Genomic DNA, 22,122 nt, shown 5'->3' with positions numbered 1-22,122 from the left:
GTGGTGGCAGACACTCGGTGGGCAGGACGAACTTGGCCTGAAACTGCGGTTAAGTCGCATCCACAGGATTCCAGTTTTGTGTGTTTCCTTCTCTTTCTCCATATTTATTTTTTTATTTTTTTGGAGGAGGTGCGAATTTCAGGAGTGGTTGGGGACTAAGGAAATAACTCTGGTTCCATCAATGTGAAGCCTGTCATGTTCTCCTCCCTCCCCTTGTACTGGTCATCAGTATTGTGTAAAGGAACTGATACACTTGAGTGTGCAAGCAATGAACCCATTTGACATGCTGCTATGAAGACTACTTTTAGAACAACAACAAAAAAGAAAAAAAACTAACCGATAAAAAAAACCCTTTATTCTTTAATTGTTGCTTTTACAGTGATATTGTGCATGCAAACCAGGAGCATTTTGTGTCTTCAGAAAAATATTCTTAGAACAGATGGCTGTGAAAATTACACCCGTGCACAGAACAAGTCACAGGAATAATAGTTCAGGATTTGGTTTTTCTCTTTCTTGTAAAGCTGGAGGGTTGATATATTCTTTCCATGCAGTTATTAGAATTTAGTTTTGTTCCAACAGTTATTAAACTTGCAATGAGAAGAAAATGTGCCATTTTTTTCACTCAGAATTATTCATAGCTGTATATTTGAAACTGCTAATTACACAATGTGTGATGTGTGTTGGTTTTTTAGTGCAATTTCTTCTGTAGCTATTCTTTGACCAAACTGTGGGTATTGTTAATATTAATTTATATTTGTCTCATTTTGTATGTATGTGTAGTGTGTTTCTAAGTATGTGTGGTTTATAATCTGACAAGGTCATGAAGCTCAGTTTGGCTGTAATTTAATTCCCCTTTCCTTATTTTTATTTATTTTTGTACTGTGCTGATTAAATAAAATGCACTGACCATCCATTACATAGACCTGTTTTGTGGGCACATCATTCATGAGCAGGCCGGGGGCCCCTTTTATAAATGATTCCTGTTCTCAGAACATGATTGGATTTGTGTTGTGGGGGAGGGGAGGGGAATATGGGCGAGAGGAGGCGGGCAGGGTTAGGGAAGAGGGCTTAATGAGCACACTGATGTTAAGGTGATTAAGAAGGAAGCACAGGTTAAGTCAACTCTGGTTTAGCTGCTTGGTGGCCTAGGTGATGAGGACTTCTGGCCAGGGAGGACCAGACCCAGGCATGGCCTGGGGAAGGCTGGCGGAGTGGTCCCTCAGGGGCTTTAGGCCGTGGATCCCCATTGGTGGAGCTTGGCTCTAAGGCCGCTGCCCCTATGTGTCCTGGGCCTGGCTCAGCTCAGTGCTCACTGCCCAGAGGCTCCCAGGCCCGCAGGAGTGGACTGGTGTTCATGTGGCCCAACCCTGTCAGTGTTGCTCATGCACATTTCTGTGAGAGAATTCCAGCCCCGGAGCTTCCAGATAAGCAGCTACCCTGCTCATAATTGTGGGACCCCCTCCAGCCGTATAGGCATACCTCAAGGTACGGTGGGTTTGGGCCCAGACCACCATAATGAAGGGAGCATCGCAATAAAGCAAGTCATGATCTTTTTGCTGGTGGAGGGTCTTGCCTTCGTTTGTTAAAAACATGGCACCTGTGAACGCAATAAAGTGAGGCGCAATAGAACGAGGTGTGCCTGTGCTGCCAGTGGCCTCTGCCCGCTCATGCCGCTGGCCCCAGCCTCAGGAAGCAGGTGTTGTGGACTGGGTCCTCCCCAGGCTCTGCCCCTATGGTCTGGAGCTGCCCCAGGCACTAGGAAGACATTTCTGCCCAGGTCGCAACTGGGGGGCTGTCAGCCCTGTAGTAAGGGCCACTTGCTTTCCTCAGGGCATCTTCCTTGGTCTGAGTCACAGAAGACGCACTGCACATTCTCTCCAGGTGATGACCGGGTGGCATCCTGTGGGTGCAGGGCCCTGGGGTGCTAGGGCCTTTCCTCGTTTGCTTGCACCCCCTCCCCCTAGAAGTCCCGATTTTTCTCTTGCTCACTCATTCTCCTGTACCCCACCGTACGCCAACCAGCCAGCTTGGGGCGGGGCCGTTCACTCAGACCTCTCCTGGAGCTACAGCCACAGGAATCCTAGCTTTTCCTTTATAAACACGCTTTGACTTCAGTAAACACGACGGCACTGAACTGTGAGTCTGGCGCACAGGCCTCAAAATGGCAGAAGAAAGTGTGTGGAGTAAATCCCACTGCCTTTTGCCCCCTCATTCCTTCCTACAGCTTTCTTCTTGCTCACTATGTAAGATTTTTGTTCAAAGCCTCAGGAAAATTATCCTCCACTTTACCTTAATTGTGCTTAATGCTTCCTTCCATCCTCTGGGATAATAGTTGACTTTATATAAGCTAAAATATAACAATTATAAGTAGTTTTTAATTACAGATAAGCAGAACACCTTTAAAAATAAGATTTAATGTTTTATTGCTCTTGATGGTAAATCAAAATATGCTTTAGAAATAGAGTTAATTTAATGGAAAATAGGAATATATGCACCAAACCATAAACTGCATTTAATCAAATTGAGAGAAACACTTCATTGCATACAATCACTGTGTCCTGCTCTCCCCTGGCATCCTGGGAGCATTACTACCATGGTCTCGCCCTAAATTCCTGATCCTCCCTCAGTTGCCATACTGACTTCTCTTAGGACATCACGAAAAAGTGCTTTTGACAGCTGGTGGTTCTCTGGTCCTCAGCTGGGAGGCCCTGGCGCTGGGCTGAGGGGCCACAGGTAATATCAAAAGGCAGGAGAAAGGACTCAAAACCTTCCTCCTCTCCAGCCTCTGAAAGGCACTCATTTGGCATGTTCCACTTCGGTATACCTAAAACATACATTTGCATGTATCTAGTGTAAGCGACAAGTTTGGGGAAATAAGTGGAATGGAGAGGCGATGTTCCAGTTAAGATGGTTCAACTAGTGTCAAGGTGATTGGCAAAACTGTAAGCGTTGCTCAGCTGGGCTGGTGGCGCCTCTGTGCTGTGCAGGCAGCTGGCCAGGCTTGGAGAATAACAGGTTTCCACGGACGGGACGCCAATAGGATTCTTTGCTGCAAAGTGCGCACTAGTGCAAATGTCTGCAAGCCGTGGGGGCAGGGGTGGGAGGTACGTATGAGATCAGGCTGCTGACCCACCTGGGGGCGGTCAGCCAGGTGACCATGTCAGGCACCGGGTGAGGCACAGGAGGCTACACTCAGGTGCTTGGTGTGTTTTGTGGGGTCATGGTGGCAGGATGGGCCCATGTGGGGAGGAGGCAGGGAGCGGGGGCAGCATCTGTGGCAGAAAGTAAAGAAAATCTCAGCATGTCCCTCTTTTACTCCCTGCCAGGCTCCTCCTGAGGTGTGGGCTCACCCGCAGGCCCTTCATCACCCTGGGTGCCCGTGAGTCTCTTCTTTCAAGGCTCCTGGCAGGGAGGCCCAGGCCGCCCAGAGGTTTGTGGCATCCCCCTCAGCTGAGGCACCAGAGGAGGGTGGTCTCAGGAAGGCATATGAAGCCGTGTGCTTTCTGCTGGGCAGAGACTGACGAGACGGTGCTGCTCTCCTGGCATGAGGTCCGAGTGCCCAGCAGCCAGGGACTGTGCGGCAGGGGTCTATGTGGGGCGGGTGTGGGCATCCTGGCCTGGCCCGCAGTGTCAGGACCCCACGCTCTGCTTTCTATCGCTCTGTTTCCCAAAATTCCTGTGCTCTGACCCTCCCACCCCAGTCCTAGTTCTTCAGATGAGTAAGCAATGGAGGTGTTAGAGGGGGAAACTTCCAAACGCCTGAGTGCTCCCCTAGCCCCTGTAACTCCATTTTCTTATTAGTGCTCCTGACATGAGTGTGGGCACATCAGACATGATACCTGATTAGCAATTCTGCAAACTGCAAAAATAAGTGTAAGGCATGCATGGGCTCAGCCTGCATAGTTAAACAAGGTGATCCTTGGAGCATTCATCCCCCACTGCTCTCTCCTGGAGAGGTGGCCAGGAGGCGTGCCAGCTGGGCAGGGCTGTTCTGCAGGCCACTGGCTCCTGGGCTGAGGGGCTGGCCCTACAGGTAAACCTGCTCACCTGGTGGCTTTGGCTGGCTGCTGGTGGGAGGGGCCCCACTGAGGAACTCTGAGAAGTATCCTGAGCCAGGTTGCGGGGGCCACGATCACCTCTGGGGAGGAGGGTTGGCAGGATGGGCTCGTGGAGGGAGCAGGGCTATATCCCCAGCTCATCTCCACCAAGCCCTCTAGGGGAACATGTCTTTGGTTGGGTGAACTGTCCTGGGCTCCCACCACCGACAGGCCAGCAGCTGGCCAGTCCAAGGAGGCCTTCACCAACTGAAGGCACCATCCCATTGCCTCTGAGGTGAGATGTGGTTTGGATGTCAGCCCAGGGCTCTGGGGCAGGGCACTGGGGTCTTTGGTTTGTTGAGCAGGGACATTGGGACAGAGGAAAATGGAGACCAAAGGCGGAAAGCCAGGAAGACCTCAGGGGAGGGGCCTGAGAGAAGGCAGAGAGGGGTTCCTCCCCATGCAGGACTCTCGTGAGCTGATTTCTACAGGGCAGTAGCAGGGATCAGCAATTAGATAGGGACCTATGATGCTGAGTGGCGATGCTCCGCGCTCCACTGTTCCCACTCCCTGGTGGGGCCGCCATCAGGTGAGCGTCAGTTCCCGGGCACACTGAGGATGAAGCCCGAGCGGTTCTTGGTGAAGTCGGGCTGAGGCTGGTTGAGCTTCGTCTCCACGGAAACGGTGCACTTCTTCCCATGCAGGCTGCACTGCACAGGGTTGGTGACGTTGACTTGAAGGTGGCGCTTCTCACTGGAAGAACCAAAAGGGAGAAGACCAGACAGGCAGTTAGCGGGCAGCCAGAGGGGGGTGAAACTCCCTGGCCACCCGGGGGCCCAACATTGGCCAAGCTGCTGTGGGCCTCAGAGGTGCCCCAGGGGACGTGGGCATGGGAGGCCTCAGCGAGGGCTTGAGAAGCCCCAAGAAAGAGAGAGCAGGAAAGATGCGCTGGGCTGCAGCCTCAAACCAGAGCTTCAGAGAGCAGAGGGGCTGAAGTTCTGGCCTTGGGCCGCTGCCCGGCTCCAGACAACCCTGCGTGTTGAGCTGGAGCAGAGGGGGACATGAGGTAGAACCACAGCCATCAGGTCTCTGGCCTGAGTCACATGGACTTTAGACGTCAGCAGCGGGGCTTGTCATGAGGAGCCTAGGATTCTGAGGTGTGATTATTTTTCAGTTATCTTTGATTGCAATAGGGAGCCTGGAAGGCTCTGAGTCCAGGGATAAATGGAGACTTTCCCATACATTTTCCCTGATGAGAGAAACGTCCTTGAGGGTAGGGGACTCTAACCCTGGGGCCGCAGATCCATAGCCATCAGTGGCCTGTTAGGAACCGGGCCACACAGCAGGAGGTGAGCAGCAGGAGAGGGGGGTGGGGGAAGCTTCATCTGTATTTGCAGCTGCTCCCCAGCGCTAGCATCACAGCCTCAGCTCCACCTCAGATCATCAGGCATTAGATTCTCACAGGAGCACCGGTCCCTGATGCTAGAAGGGTTGGGGACAGCTGCTCTAGAAGTCCCAGCTCGCCCCTGCCTGTGATGGGGTCCAGCTGTTAGAACTGGGTCTGATTTGCTTCCCCAGGCCCTGTGCAGGTTCCTGTCATTCCAGGGACTGGGGTTTTGACTTGGCTTTGCCATCAAGTACCGGGGCCACTCTGGTGATGGACCCACTGCCCAGGCAGCTGAAGGCCGGAGGTCGGTGCCACGTGATGATCTGTGCAGTGGGAGCTCACTGCCCCTCCTGCCTGGGAGCCCATGTTGCCTGCTGGCCGTGGGAGGCCCAGCCATGGCTGAGTGGGGTCCACGCTGAGGAAGCCTGAGGTGGGGGCAGTGGTGAGGCCGTGTGCACCTGCTGAGGAGAGGCAGCACCCTGTTCTCTAGCTCCTCACGCCACTCTGAATACACCACAGAGGCAGTTGATTTTAAGAACCAAGAAGGTTGTCGAAACAGGCTGGCACTTCATGTCTGCTCACACATGCTCGCACAGTCCCACGCTACACCGTGGCTTGTGTCTTGTCAGCTTTCTTTGCACTGGGAGGTGAGAGAAGAAAGGAGAAAGGCCCACTGGCCTGGAGCCTCCATGTGGGACGGGCTCTCTCTGCTCCGAGTGCCATGAATGCCTTCGTTTCTCTCGAGGAACCCCCTCAAACACTGCTGGGCTCCTTAGACTAACGTCATTCTTAGTGTTGAGCAGCGAAGGCCAAGTGTGCGTGCTGCAGGGGGAGGCCAGATTGAGTGTGAGGTGCTTTCTAGGTACCAGGGGCCTGAGAGGCACAGTCATTGACACCTTTTCCTCTGGCCCTGACTGAGGCAGCCCATCCTGGGCACCAGACAGCACGGAGGCCACAGGCTCGCCTGACCTCATGGTAGAACACCTGCCCTGGGCATGTTTCCTGAGGGTGCCTGGTGTGCACACCCCACAACGGGCCCCATAGTCTGGGAAGTACCTTGAGGTGTTCTCAGGCTGTTTCCTACCTGCTTTCTCATTAAACATAGAGACAGAAAATGGACACAGGAAGAGATCCACGGTTATCACTGTGGGCATTAGGTATCCAATACTTAATGTCTTGTCAGCAGCAGCTAAAACCTTGGCTTAGACAGCTATTTTTAACCAGACTTGGACATAAAAATAGCAGAATCCATCAGAGGCAGTGACTCAGGCGCTTCTCCATTCCTGCGGGATCCAGGCCTGCTGTACAGGGTAGATGTGTGACGGCGGCTGCCAGGTCTGGGTGTGGGGCCCCGTGGGCCTCGTCCTGGCCCTCGTCTTGGTCGGGAGCAAGCAGAGCTCAGCACTGCAGCCCTGCCTGTGGCTAGACATGCTTCCAGGACTGCACTTCCTTCCCGCCGGCCAGGGCCAGCACCTTCCTCTGCCAATTCCTGAGCCTGGGCAGCCTCTCTGCCTCCCTCCATCAGCCTGGCACCACCTTTGGGTCCCTCCATGCTGGACTTGCACCCTATGGAAGCCTTCTGACCCTGGTAGACACCATCCCTTGCCCTCGCCGCCTGTTGGGCATGTCTCCCTCCTCTAGAGCACTGGTCATCTATTGGACAGGCTCTGCCTCTTACTTCCCACGTCTGACCTCCTTTATCTGTGTAGGCTGCTATAGTTCCTGGTGGGTTCCAGAACTACCCGGGGACTCAAAGTCTTAGGGAAAGGGTTCTAAAAGGGCCACATTCCAAGTCAGCTTGAAAAAACTAAGAATCGCTGGTCCATTGCCCTGTTCACACAGTCAGGATATGATACTCTCAATACAATTCCTCTGACCTGAGACCCCTTCCCAGCCATGAGTCCAGTGTTAGCAGAGTGGCCCCTGATGCCATCCTTCTTCCTTTGGGGCTCTGTGCATCTCTAGTATCTGTTCTACAGTCTTGGTGCAGGGTCTGGTCTGGTGGGAAAATGAAGAGGAGCAAATGACTATTACAGGATGGCACCTCAGGTTTACAACATTGCAACTTCACCTTGAAAATGGAGCCCTTGGGTAGCGGTGGGGGTTGAAGGATAAAAAAAGCAGCGGAGAACCACTGCCTTAGACTGTTTCTCCCCATACAGGGCTGGGCAGAAAGCACCTCGGCCATCTTTTTTGTGTTTCAGTTAGCACTGTGGAGTAAATACTGGCTTGGGGAGGAGACGATGGGGGGCAGTAGGGACCCCTTCCTCAGGGAGCAGAGTGAAACAGAACTGTGCTCTGGGAGAGCTAAGCTGATAAGACACAAGTAACTATCATTTACTTATTTAAAAATTAAAATTTTCAATTACGATTAACATACAATATTATGTTAGTTTCAGGTATACAAAATATTGAGTTAGACATTTATGTAACTTATGAAGTAATGATCCCGATCAGTCTAGTGCCCACTTGACATCATACACAGTTATAATATTATTGACTCTATTCTCTATGCTGTCCTTTATATACCTGTGACTGCTTTTATAACTGATAATTTGCCCTGAGTTATTTCACTTAGCATAATATTCTCCAGGTCCATTTATGTTGTTGCAAATGGTAAAATTTCATTCTTTTTTTTAATGGCTGGGTAATATTCTACTGCATATATGTACCACCTTTTCTTTATCCAGTCATCTATCCATGGACAGTTAGGTTGCTTCCATATCTTCGCTATTTTTTTGTTTTAATTATTATTATTTATGCCTACAGCACCTGGTTGTCCTAGGTGGTCTCCCATACAAGTACTAACCAGGCCCAACCCTGCTTAGCTTCCGAGATCAGATATTGGGCTTGTTCAGGGTGGATGGCTGTAGACCATGGACTGTGGCTCCACTGGGGCATGAATTGGCTATTGTAAATAATGCTGCAATGAACAATAAGGGTGCATATATCTTCTTGAATTAGTGTTTTCAGTTTTTTCAGATAAACACCCAGAAGTGGAATTGTTGGGTCATATGGTGGTTCTACTTTTAATTTTTTGAAGAACCACCATACTTTTTTCCATAGTGGCTGTACCAATTTGTAATCATTGACAACCATTCTGACAGGTGTGAGTTGATATGTCGTTGTGGTTTTAATTTGCATTTCCCTGATGATCAGTGATGTTGAACATTTTTCATATCTATTGGTCATCTGTATGTCTTCTTGGAAGAAATGTCTATTCAGATCCTCTGCCCATTTTTAAATAGGATTTTTTGGTGTTAAGTTGTATGAGTTCCTTGTATTTTTTAGTAGTAATTCCTTATTGGATCATTGGTGAATATCTTCTCTCATTCAGTAGGTTATCTTTTTGTTTTGTTGATGGTTTCCTTCACTGTGCAAAAACTTTTTAGTTTGATGTCATCCCATTTGTTTATGTTTTCTTTTGTTTCCCTTGTCTAAGACATATGCAAAAAAATATTACTAAGAGTGATGTCAGAGAGTTTACTATGTTTTCTTCTACGAGTTTTATGGTTTCGGGTCTAAACATTTAAGTCTTCAATCCATTTTGAGTTTATGCTTGTATATAGTGTAAGAAGGTGATCCAGTTTCATTCTTTGGCATGTATCTGTCCAGTTTTCCCAACATCATTTATGGAAGAGACTGTTTTTCTTTACTCCATTGTATATTCTTGCCTTCTCTGTCATAAATTGACCATATAGGCATGGGTTTATTTCTGGCTATTTTATTCCATTGATCTATATGTCTATTTTTTATGCCAATACTATGTTGTTTTGATTACTATATCCTTGTGGTATAGTTTGATATCAGGTAGTGTGATATTTCCAACTTTATTCTTTCTCAAGATTGCTGTGGCTATTCGGGATCTTTTGTGGTTCCATACAAATTTTAGGATTATTTGTTCTAGTTATGTGAAAAATGCCATTGGTATTTTGAAAGGGTTTGCACTGAATCTGTAGATGGCTTTGGGTAGTATGGACATTTTAATGATGTTAATTTTTCCTACCCATGAGCATGGCATATATTCTTTCATTTATTTGTATCTTCATCAATTTCTTTTTTCAGTGTCTTATAGTTTTCTGAGTACAGGTGTTTTACCTCCTTGGTTTAGTTTATTTCTAGGTATTTTTTTATTCTTTTTGATGCAATTGTAAATGGAATTATTTTCATAATTCCTCTTTCTGGTAGTTTGTTGTTGGTATATAAAATGCAACTGATTTCTGAATATTAATTTTGTATCCTGTTATTTTATTGAATTCATTTATTAGTTCTAACAGTTTTTTTGATGGATTCTTTAGGGTTTTCTCTATATAGTATGTCATCTGCAAGTAATGACAGTTTTACTTCTTCCTTTCCAATCTGGATGTCCTTTATTTCTTTTTGTCTGACTGCTGTGGCTAGGACTTCCAATACTATGTGGAATAAAAGTGGATATCTTTGTCTTGTTCCTGATGTTAAAGAAAAAGCTTTCCGCTTTTCACCATTGAGTATGAGGTTAGCTGTGGATTTGTCATGTATGACCTTTATTATGTTGAGGTATGTTCCCTCTATCCCCACTTTGCTGAGAGGTTTTTTTTAAATCATAAATGAATGTTGGATTTTGTCAAATGCTTTTTCTGTATCTAATGATATGATATAAGGTTTTTTTTAATGCCAGTTTTATTTTTTCATACTATAATACATAATTTTTTTTAACATTTTATTATTTTTATTTTCTCTCTCCCCCCTCCCTTCTGGTAACCAATAGTTTATTGTCCATGTCCATGAGTCTCTGTGATCATAAGATTTTATCCTTCATTTTGTCAATGTGGTGTATCATGTTAATTGATTTGTGGATACTGAACCAGCCTTGTATCTTGGGAATAAATCCCACTTCATCGTGGTGTATGATCTTTTTAATATATTGCTAAATTTGGTTTGCTAATATTTTGTTGAGGATTTTTTGCATCTATGTTCATCAGGAATACTGGCCTACAATTTTCCTTTTGTTGTAGTGTGTGTCTGATTTTGATATCAGAGTAATGCTGGCCTCCTAAAATGAGCTTGGGAGCATTCCCTCCTCTTCAAAATTTTTTGAAATAGTTTCAGAAGGATAGGTATTAATTCTTCCTTGAGTGTTTAGTAGAATTCACCTGTGAAGCCATCTGGTCCTGGGCTTTTGTTTGTTGGGAGTTTTTAAATTACTGATTTGATTTTGTTAGACGTTCTGTTCAGATTTCCTGTTTCTTACTGATTCAGCCTTGGAAGATTGTATGTTTCTAGCAATTATCTATGTCTTCCAAGTTGTCCAATTTGTTGGCATATAATTGTTCGCAATATTTCCTTAGAATCTTTTGTATTTCTGTGGTGGCGGTTGTCGCTTCCCTTTTATTTCTGATTTTATTTGGGCACTTTCTTTTTCTTGATGAGTCTGGCCAAAGGTTTGTTTTGTTTATCTTTTCAAATAAACAGCTCTTGATTTCATTGATCTTTTCTATTGTTTTTAGACAATATTTTATTTATTTCCACTCTGATCTTTATTATTTCCTTCCTTCTATTTACTTTGCGTTTTGTTCTTTTTCTAGTTCCTTTAGGTATAAGGTTAGATTATTTATTTGAGATTCTTCTTGTTTCTTGAGGAAGGCCTGTATCGCTATAAATTTTCCTCTTAGAACTGCTTTGGCTATGTCCCATAGATTTTGGGTCATTGTGTTTTCATTTTCATTTGCCTTAAGGTATCTTAATTTCTTCCTTGATCTCACTGTTAACCCATTCATTATTTGGTAGCATGTTATTTAGCCTTCATGTGTTTTTGTGTTTTCCAGTTTTTGTCTTGTAGTTGATTTCTAGTTTCATACTACTGTGATCAGAGAAGATGGTTGATGTAATTTCAGTCTTCTTAAATTTATTGAGACTTGTTTTGTGGCCTAATATGTGGTTTATCTTGGGAAATGTTCCATGTGCACTTGAAAAGAATGTATATGCTGATGCTTTTGGGTGAAATGTCCTAAAAATGTCAATTAAGTCCATCTGGTCTAATGTATCATTTAAGGTCACTGTTTCTTTATTGATTTTCTGTCTGGATGAGCTATCCATTGATGTCAATGGGGTGTAAAAGTCCCTTACTATTACTGTATTACTGTCAATCTCTCCCTTTATGTCTGTCAGTATTTGCTTTATATGTTTAGGTGCTCCTACGTTGGATGTGTAGATGTTTATGAGAATTATATCCTCTTGTTGGATTGATCCCTTTATCACTATGAAATGCACTTCTTTGTCTTTTGTTATATCCCTTGTTTTAACATCTATTTTGTTTTATAAGTATTGCTACCCTAGGTTTTTGTTTGTTTTCATTTGTCTGAAATATCTTTTTCCGTCACTTTACTCTCTGGGTATGTCTTTCAATCTGAAGTGGGTCTCTTGTAGGCAGCATATGTATGGGTCTTGGTTTTTTTTTAATCCATTCAGCTATCTTATGTCTTTTGATTGGAACAGTTAGTCCATTTCCATTTAAAGTAATTATTGATAGGTAAGCAGTTATTGCCATGTTATCAGTGGTTTTCTGATTGTTTTTGTAGTTCTTCTCTGTTCCTTTCTTATTCTCTTGCTCTCTTCTATAATGATGACTTTCTAATGTTGTGTTTGGATTCCTTTCTCTGTATTTCTTGTATATTTCTTGTAAGTTTTTGGTTTGTGGTTACCATGTGCTTCCTATATACCAACCTATGTTTACAGCATTCTATTTTAAGTTTATGGTCACTTAAGTTTGAACACATTCTAAAATCACTACAATTTGTATTCACCCTTTCCATGTTTATGTTTTTGTCATCATTTTTACTTCTTGTGTGTGTCTTTGTGTGTATCCCTTAATTTGTTGTTGTAATTACACATGAGCTTCTTATTTTTGCTTTTTAAACTTTGCACTGGCTTTATAGTTGGTTGATCCACTGCTTTTACTGAGTGTTTGCCTTTGTCAGTGAGAATTTTTTTCTTTTCTATATTTTCTTATTCATATTTTTGATCTTTTCTACTTAAAAAAGTTCCTTTAACATTTCTTGCAACACTAGTTTAGTGGTGATGAATTCCTTTAGCTTTTTCTTGTCTGGGAAACTATTTCTCCTTTGACTCTAAATGATAGCTTTGTTGGGTAGAGTAATCTTGGTTGCAGTCTTTGCTTTTCATCTCTTTGAATATTTTATGCCACTCCTTTCTGGCCTGCAATGTTTCTGTTGAAAAATTGACTGATAGTCTTATGGGAGATCCTTTTAACATAACTGCTTTTCCCTTGTTACATTTAAGATTCTCTTTGACTTTAACCTTTGGCATTTTAATTACGATGTGTCTTGGCATGGGTCTCTTTGGGCTCATATTGTTTGGGACTCTCTATGCTTCCTGGACTTGCATGTCTATTTCCTTTGCCAGGTTAGAAAAGTTTTCAGTCATTATTTCTTCAAATAGGTTCTTAATTCCTTGCTCTCTCTCTTCTCCTTTTGTTACCTCTGTGATATGAACGTTGGCGCACTGAGGTTCTCCCAGAAGTCCCTTAAATTATCCTCCTTTTCTTTTTTCTTTTTGCTTTTCTGATTGTTTTTTTTCCCTTGCCACTTTGTCTGTTAGATCGCTGGTTCAGTCCTCTGCTTGATCTAATTTGATGTAGATTCCCTTTAACGTATTCTTCCTTTTAGACTGGTTCTTTTTTATGGTTTCTCTTTGTTGAGGTTCTCACCGAATTCATCTATTCCTCCCGTAATTTCAGTGAGCAACTTTATAACCAGTGTTTTTAGCTCTGTACCTGGTAGATTGTTTGTCTCCATTTTATTTAGTTCTTTATCTGGAGTTTCATCTTGTTCTTTCATTTGGGACATGTTTCTCTGTCTCCTCATTTTTGCTGTCTCCCTGTGTTTGTTTCTATGTATTAGGTAGACCTGCTCTGTCTCCCCATCTTGGCAGAGGGGCCTTTTGTTAGTATGTGTCCTAGGAGGCCCAGTGGTGCAGTCTCCCTGTCACCTTAGCCAGGTGCTCCTGGAGTGTACCTTGTGTGGGTAGTGTGTGCCTTCCTGTTGCAGTTGAGCCTTGATTGCTGTTGGCAAGTCAGTGGGTGGGATTGACTTTCAGGCTGACTGGCTGTGAGGGCTGGCAGTGACTGCAGTGAACAGTTGTTTTGTCAGGATTGACATATGGAGCTGGAGTTGCTTTATCAGGGCTCTGGTGCCAGCTGAGTCCGCCCTTGGGGTGTGTCATTTGTGGAGCCGGTTAAGTGGTGCTCTGGTGTGGTCTGAAGATGGCCACGGGGTGTGTTGGTTCTGGAGCTTCTTGGGAGGGGCTCTTGTGCAGATCAAGGTCAGCTGCCATTTGTGCTCAGCTTGGGGCTGCCTGGTGGGAGCTACAAAATGATCTGCAATTGGATGCTGCTTCTGCTGGGCTTGGAGGCACTTTGGAGAGGCTATACTGTGAACTGAGGCTCGCTACCACTTGTACTGGATTTACTGAATATAGCACTTTGTCGAAGCTATGTTCTAAGCCAACATTGTCCGCAGCTTTTGTCGGGCTTGAGGCCACCTGATAAGAGTTACAATGCAAGGTGAGACCAGTTGCCGCTCGCGTTGGGCCGAGGCAGGCAACTTGTATGCTATAAGTGGCTTGGGCCAGGCGTGTGAGTTGGGTGGGGCATAGTCTCAGGGAATCACCAGGGTGGGATGACCGGTGTTAGCCAGATTTTGCACCTGTCTGTGCCTGCCAGCTGAGTGGGGAGAGCGCTCAACAAAGGATCAATGGCACCTGTCAGCACTTCCGTTTCTCGAGAGAACTGCCCTGACCCCTGCCCTCCCAGCCCTTGCCCTGAAGCCAGTCAACTCAATTCCTCCCCATATGTCCTTGGCGCTTTTTGAGCTGCCACCCTTGCACTGAAGCTCAGAGTGAGTGAGTTTGTGAGCGAGCAAGTCTGTGTGTGGCCCTTCCAGAAGAATGCCTGGGACTCTAGCAGCCCTTCATCTTACTCAGATAAAATCCGTGCTGCTTTTCACAACCAGATGCTATAGGGACCCCTCTTCCCAGCACTGGTACCCCGATTGGGGAGCCTGGTATGGGGCTGGGAACCTCACTCCTTGTGGGGCACTCCATAGCCAAGATATCCCTCCTGATTCTTAATTACCATACCATGGGGGTGGGACCTGCCTGTTTTGTGTCTCTACCCCTTGTACCAGTCTCGACATGGCTGCTGCTTTATATCCTTACTTATAGAACTTCTGTTCAGGTGGTCTTCAGGTAGTTTTCAATAACTGTTCTATAATTTAGTTGCAATTTTGATGTGGTTTGGGTGGAGGTGAGCACAGCATTTACCTACTCTGCCATCTTGACTGGAAGTAACTATCATTTAGTTACTTCCAGATTGTGGGACTGGTCCTTCCATGGGCCACCAAAGGCCACCATGCTATCAAAATAAAGGTTCTCTCTTGAGTGGCAAGAAGGAAAGCAGAGGGTATGAATGTGGTGGCTGCAGATGAGTTCTGTGCCCCCGTTCCTTTCTCTGCCCCACCTTTCCTGCACCAGCCCTGCAGATGCTTAGACCTCTCCCCGGAGGCCCCGCATGTCCTGGTTGGTTGTCCTCTCCTTCCCACAGGCAATGCTGGCTCTCTGGCATTCCATACCACAGGCCCAGACCATGGGGTGGAGGAGCCTAGGTTGGCAGGAGAGCAAGGGGAGATGGTGCAGAGAACCACCAGTGTGCAGAGCACGTGTTGACTGGCCTCACCTCCATCTCCTCTCAGCTACATTTCTGCAGCATGCCCCCCTTTCTCAGATCACAGATAGTAATGTGTGGCGAACATCGACTTCTAACTTCCCAACAACATCCCTTAATTGACTGAGAATCAATCAGAGATACATTAGAAAAGAAAGGCAGCATTCAGTGGTGGTCCCCACACTTCCCTCGGATTTCTGCTTGGCATTTTCTCAGCCCATTTGAGATCTCTCCCAATTACTTTGAGGCCTGAATCCAAGAGCAGAGGTCTGAGGGCTAGAGAGTCTGGAGTCCTCCTATATAATCCTTGTCCAAGTCACTCAACCTTCTGTGAGTCTGTCTTGTGTAACCATCCAATGTATGTAATAAATAAACTCCTTGTTTACTTTATGAATCAAGGTAAATGGATGAATAATTTTATTCACCCATCAGTGTAACCATCTGCTCTCCAGGCACTTACTGAGTACTCACTCCATGTCAGGCACTGTGCTAGAAATACAGAAAATGAGTGGCAAAGAGAAGGAGTCTTCCCTCAGCCTCAGCAGGCTGCCTGCCCACACAGGGATTTGTCTGGTTGAGTCTTTCATTCTGAAAGATGTGAAGCACTATATGTGGGGAGCAGATACTATTATTTTGCTTCGTAGAAGGAATTTTCACTCCTTTCTCAAGTAAGTGCTAAGAACCTCTAAAAGAGATGGTGGTTAGAGATACTGCTGAATCCGTTCATGTTAGTTATACATTTTTAGCACAGTTCATAATTTGGTATGAATGCTCCCATTCCTTTCCTCGGCACAGCCCTGAGCAGCCCTGCCCTGATTCCCAGCCTGTCTTTATGGGGCTTCTGCGGGGTTTGGGCACAAAGAAGGGTTTGAGTGGCTACATGTGTTGAGTTTATAATAGAACAATGAGGAAAGGAAGAAACACCAGCCTTCTGGTCTGAAGATCTAGGCTGAGCAACTCCCGGCTAGTGCCGTCCACACAGTGCCTTCAACAGGCAAAAAGGTAAGTGCATTGAGTTTGGTGGTTCCTTAATAAGTTAAACACAGAATTACTACATGACCCAGCAATTCCACTCCTGGTATATACCCCAAAGAATTAAAAACAGAACAAAAACTCGTACAGAAATATTTACAGCAGCATTATTTGCAATAAACAAAATGCAAATGTCTATCAACTAATGAAGGGACAGACAAAATGTGGCATACCCATTCAATGAAATATGATTCAGCCATAAAAAGGAATAAAGCACTGCTACATGGATAAACCTTAAAACATTATGCTACATTAAAGAGAACAGACACAAAAAGGCATATTGTATAATTCTGCAGACATGAAATGTAAGCATAGGCAAATCTATAGAGACAGAAAACAGATCAGTGAAGTGAGGGCATGGCAGGACTGCTTAAAGTTGTATGGGGTTTTCTTCTGCGGTGATGAAAATATTCTGGAACTAGCCAGTGGCGATGGTTGCACAACATTGTGAATACAGTAAACATGGTGAATAATAAATTTTATGTGTATTTTACCACAATAATTTTAAAAAGTGGATTATCTAATGGAAAAATGAGAACTTGCCCTCAAACCATGTTTTCTTTCCCCATTCCAAGTTCAACCAAAATGGTTTTAAGACCAGCAAGGGATTTCTCGTGCCTATTCTGGAGACAGAGTGTAGCAGGGCTCAATTGGGAGATGGCATGTGGACACTCCAGGGGAGTCAAGTGACATCTCTTGCTGGAGCTTCGTACACTGGCAATCTTTAATAGCGCCAGAGCACCTTCCTTAAAGAAAGCGGATTTTACAGATGGAGGTAGTATATCTCCCTCTGATGGTGCGCCAAGCCCAATGACAGCTGCTGATGGAGGCTGGCTACAGGGGGAGGGGTTTTTCTTTCCGATCTTGTGTTACAGGATTTAATGGCTCAACAAACTGTGGAATTTGGGGACTTTCATCTTGTTTCATCTGTTCCAAGCCATCACTGCAGGCAAATGGCCTTTATTAAGTTACCTTCTTTCATTTTTCATTTAGACTCCTGTCCTCTGCTCATTAGAGAAATCCATGGGTAAATGCAAGACTTGATCAGTGTGAGTCCGTGTGCCAGAAGTGCATTTATAGGTCCTGCAGAAAATGGGGTAACACAGGTCTCCAGAAGCTGAATCAGCCCAGAAAGTTTCCCCTCTGGTGCAGACACCTGGTCAGCTGGGATTAGGAGACTCCCACCCAATGGCCTGCCCAATGTAGAGGAGGACTTGAGGGAGTGAGTGAGCCACTTTCTCCTCTCGATGGCATTCCCTACTGGAGTCGTAGTGATCCTGGGTGTAATACATGCTCTTTAAAGGGAACAGGACGGAAGTGAGGTGAAGTGCGGTACCTCTGTGACTATATTCTCTGGGGATGTGGCAAGGAGTTCCTGAGAATGAGAGGCTAATGCAATGTTCTCATGTGTTTGGTCACAGGATGTGGTGGGAGGAAGCTCGCCTTGTGCCAAGAGCAGGTAGGTAGTAAATAGATGCTTTTCAAAGTGATCATAAATGAAGTTAGGTGTTTCACGATAAACCCTGGAGTCATAGAGACAGGCCGTTCTTCATCTGGGTGCCGCCTGGCAGCAAATGCGTGCGTTCTGACTTCTGACTTTCACTGAACACAGTGGCTACTGACGGGGCGTCTGGAGCTCACGCCTGCAGCTGTTCACTGTGCGTGTCACTTCCTTCAAGAAGCAAATCCCTCTGCTCATGTCAAACCACAGAGGGCAGGCCTTTCACAATCCTGCTTTAGGTAATGCTACTTCTGTTTTTGTCAGGGTCAAATGGATATTTTTACTTTGGTCATTTCTAAAGCAAGTCTCAGAGTTCAGCACGCATGCAATCCTGAGAGTGGAGGTATTGTATCTCTTGGTCTATTGAGTCCTTTTTGGGTTTGCAGTTGGTGAAGGATGGGGGGGGGGTGGCGGTGACATCATTTTTATTTAGAAAATAAAACTCTCATCACTAAAGGCTTGCGTCAGGCAGCTTGTCCTGAGGCCCAGTGCAGCCTGGCACCTGCCTCCAGCACATCACTGAACTGGCCTGGCTCCCACATCCCGTGGGCAGAATCCCCACGTACCCTGAGTGTGGTCCTGACGCAGCTCCCGGCCCCTCTCAGCCATGCTGCCCTTCCCCCACTGCTCTCTTCTCACTGACCTCCATCACCCACTTCTCCCCAGCCTGTTTCCCTTCTCAAGGCAGCTATATACCAAGCACTTATAATGGGCTCGGCCACATCCAGAGAAAGAACACAAATGAGTAGGACACAGACCCTGAGTGCAAGCAAGGCACTCTCATTCTCAACAGGGAGTTGGGCAAATGTTCATGCCCTGTGATACACGCAGGATGCAGAGAGGAGGGCCACCTAAGCTTGGTGGCTGGGATGAGCTTCCAGAAGGGGTGACATCCAGACTGGCACCTCAAAGTAGGAATCCCGCAGGAGCATTTTTTCCCCTCACTCCTTAAAATGCTGTTTTATCTTTAGTCTTTTTTATATTATACATTATCCCATAGTCGTGTCACCCATGCCTGTGCTTTCAATTACCCAGTCAGCATCCCCATCTTAGCATGAGGTCCAAGCACATATTTTTAGCCACCCACTAGACAAATCCCTTGACTGTTCCACAGACAGCTGAGTCTTCATGTGTCCAACACTGAGCTCATCCTCTTGGCCCCTGCCCTAAACTGTATCCTTCCTCCGGTCAGGCCTGTCTCAGTGAGAGGTGGCATCATCTAGCCAGTAAACAGAGCAAATAAGCCAGGATCAGCCTGAACCCCTCCTCTCCCTCCACTGCCCATACTGAGTCACCGCATTCTATTCATTTCACTTTCTCGGTCTCTCTCCACTGCCACCGCCCAGAACCTCAGCCCTTTTCTCTGGTTACTGATGTAGCCTCCTAAGTGACTCCTCTGCCTTCAGTTTGCCCCATACCCTGCTTCAAATGCGTCCTCCACATTGTCATCAGAGAGATCTTTTAAAGGCACAAAAAGATCCTGTCACTCCCCTGTTAAAATCCCTTCAGTCATTCCCCAGAGCTTTTGAGAACCTCCCACCCCCCACTCCCACCTCCAGGCTGAGCTGGGTGTTCATCTCTGTCTCCTGTTTTCTCGCAGCTCTGAGCATGCAATGGTGTGTTGGTTCCAACAGCATGATCAGAGCCGATGAGCTTCCCTGATGGCTTATGGGTCTCCAGAAACGTGTACAGAATTCTACAGTAAGAATATTTAAAATGAAATTGGAGGCTGAAAGAAAGGATAATCTCTAGGTGTCAACAAGGAGGAGGGGCTGTGAGGCCAGTGTGGGAGGGAAGGTCCAGCAGAGGTCAAGCCCATGTACATCTGGCTTGAGCAGGAGTCCGCCCTGGCCACATGCAAGGGGGCTGGACTGAGGTCTGGTATTAGGCTGGACCCTCGTAGGCTACCCGGGAAAAGGTCTAGGAAAAGGCTAACAGAAGAAGTCTGCTGTCCAGCCAGGCAAGGTGGCACAGAACCACTGTGTGGGAAGACAAACAGTATTTTAGTAAAAAACGGAAATCTCAAGCTTTTCTCTCTCTTGACTATTTGAAAAGCAAACACACTGCAGATCACTAAAGGCAAAGAGCAAACCTTAAGAACATCAAGAGAGAGAAGACATTACTTGCAAAGGAAGAGTAGGCCTTCTCATCAATTGCGAGAAAATAATGAAAACACAGAATCTTAAAAGGGTTTAAGGAAAGTAACCATCAACCTAGAATTCTATATGCAATCAATCTTCTGAGTGCGAGGCCCAAGCAAAGCATTTCTCAGACAATACGGGCTCAAGAGTTAGGCAACCTCAGCTCTCAGGTAAAGCATTTCTGAGGGACACATCATCAGTGAAGATGCTGAATCCGGAGAAAAAGATCAGTACGTGAGATGTGTCGGGAGTAAGTACACAGGCACACAAGTCAGTCTAAATAAGCACTCACTGTACAAAAACAAGAAAAACGACTAGCTCTTGGGCTTTGAACAATTTTGAACTAAAATCCCACGTAACAACAACATGAAAGAAGGGGTAGTGTTTCGGGGAAGCATTCAAAGGTCCCTGTCTCCTCTGGGACGGGGGTAGGGAGACTTAAGAACTTTAGGCTTAAGCACAAGTGTGAAGGAAACTCATGGTAAATGAGAACAAGAATGCTAATGTATAACTTTCAAAGAAGTAGAAGGAAGGAGGAAAAGAAAATCTACATCATCTAACGGAAGATAGAAAAGGGGAACAAAAAGCAAAGAAGAAACACGGGAACAATAAAACAAACCAATGTGGATGTGTAACTGGGTGTGTGAGCCCCTGTTAAAAGGGATTTCTTGGATTTAATTTAGAAATGCAGCTATGTGCTATTTTTGAGAGACCCACCTAAATCATCATGACGAAGAAAAGTTAGAAATAAAGGAATGGAGCACAACATACAAGGCAAATGTTAACCACAAGAAAGCTGGCAAAAAGCGTCGCTGGAGAAAGAGCTCATGAGATAATTGTTTTCTTTATCAAAGAGGAATTCACCAAGAAGATACTCTCCAGAAAATAAAAATTAAGTCGTTTGTGTGAAATTGTGTGAAATTTGCAAAGCTACAGTCGACTCTCCACCCATCCGTGCTTTCACTTTCCGCAGTTTCAATTACCCACGGTTAATCATTATCTGAAAATATTAAGTGAAAAATTCCAGAAATAATTCATAAGTGTTAAACTGTGCACTGTTCTGAAGTCTCATGCCATCCCACTCTGTCCTGCCTGGGATGTGAATCATCTCTTTGTCTAGTGTATCTTCTGTATATGCTACCTGCCTGTTAGTCACTTAGTAGCTGTCTCAGTTATCAGATCGGTTATCAGCGAGAGAGACCACATTCATGTAACTTCTGTTAAAGTATATTGTTATAATTCTATTTTATTATGTTATTATTGTTAATCCCTCACTGTGCCTAATCTACAAATTAAACTTTATCATAGGTATGTACATATAGGAAACAACATGGTATATATACATTGGTTTTGGTACTATCTATGGCTTTAGGCATCCACTGGGGGTCTTGGACTGTATCCTTCGTGGATAGAATGGGACTCTGTATAATGCCATGCCCACAATCACAGTAAACAATCAATATACTTTCCTAAAAAACATATAGGTCAGGAGACAATATTAAGAGAGATTTAAACCCAATTAATAAGCTATGTGTATGTGCATATTCACTATGCTCAACAATTAAAGAATACACATTATTTTAAAGTACACATGGAACAGGTATTAGATCACAAAAGGAAGTTGAATAAATACTTGAGAATTAGCATCAGACAAACTATCTGACCATAATGCAATAAAAATAGAAATCTAAAGAATATAAAACAATAGCAAAAAAGCATACGGGCTTACTAAATGCTTTACAAATATCAATTTATGAAATCTTCATGACAGCATGAGGTAAGTTCCATTTTCAGAAAAGGAAATGAAGCCCAAAGAGAGTAAGTACCTGCCAAGGTCACACAGGAGAACCAGGATTTGAACCCAGGTGACCGGGCCAGAGTCCAAGGCTTAGGCTCTGTCTATCCTGCCACTAAAATAGTCATTAGAATACAATTGTTAGCTGTTTTCCCCATTTACTATGTGCTTCTGAGCAAAGAAGAGAGCTGAGCATTTTTCTTCCCCTATGAAGAGCTCCTAGTGTAGTATCTGATAGAAAACAGGAGTTCCATAAATGTCTACAGAAAGAATGAAAACTCACTTTGAAATAAGACACCAACCAGAAGACCTGAGGCCAGCATCCAGCATCTTCAAAGTGAGGTTGTTGAGAAGCGAGTTGCAACCATCAGTGAGCTTGGGTTGGACCCAAAAGTCGTCAGTTGGGATGTGTGTGTCCTGGTACCTTGCTCTGTGCCAGGGTCTGTTTATGTGGACAGTGTGATTCAGGTGTATTAAGAGGAATCAGGGATGCTCACTATTCAAAGAACAC

At 45.2% G+C, this 22,122-nt stretch overlaps 1 protein-coding gene across 1 annotated transcript in view; it reads right to left on the bottom strand.

Moving 5' to 3' along the window:
- Positions 1-2,406: 2,406 nt before the first annotated feature.
- MYO1D (myosin ID) overlaps positions 2,407-22,122 on the bottom strand; it is a 216,891-nt gene continuing 197,175 nt past the window's right edge. Inside the window, exon 22 of the mRNA XM_025041584.1 lies at positions 2,407-4,790. Within this exon, the coding sequence (XP_024897352.1) occupies positions 4,634-4,790 (157 nt within the window). The 3' untranslated portion in view covers positions 2,407-4,633. The remainder of the gene's footprint in view (positions 4,791-22,122) is intronic.

The sequence above is a fragment of the Pteropus alecto genome, unplaced genomic scaffold, assembly GCF_000325575.1.
Source record: "Pteropus alecto unplaced genomic scaffold, ASM32557v1 scaffold98, whole genome shotgun sequence".
Lineage (NCBI taxonomy): Eukaryota > Metazoa > Chordata > Mammalia > Chiroptera > Pteropodidae > Pteropus > Pteropus alecto.
The sequence above is the reverse complement of the archived record's forward strand: the minus strand, read 5'-3'. Positions and strand labels throughout refer to the sequence as shown.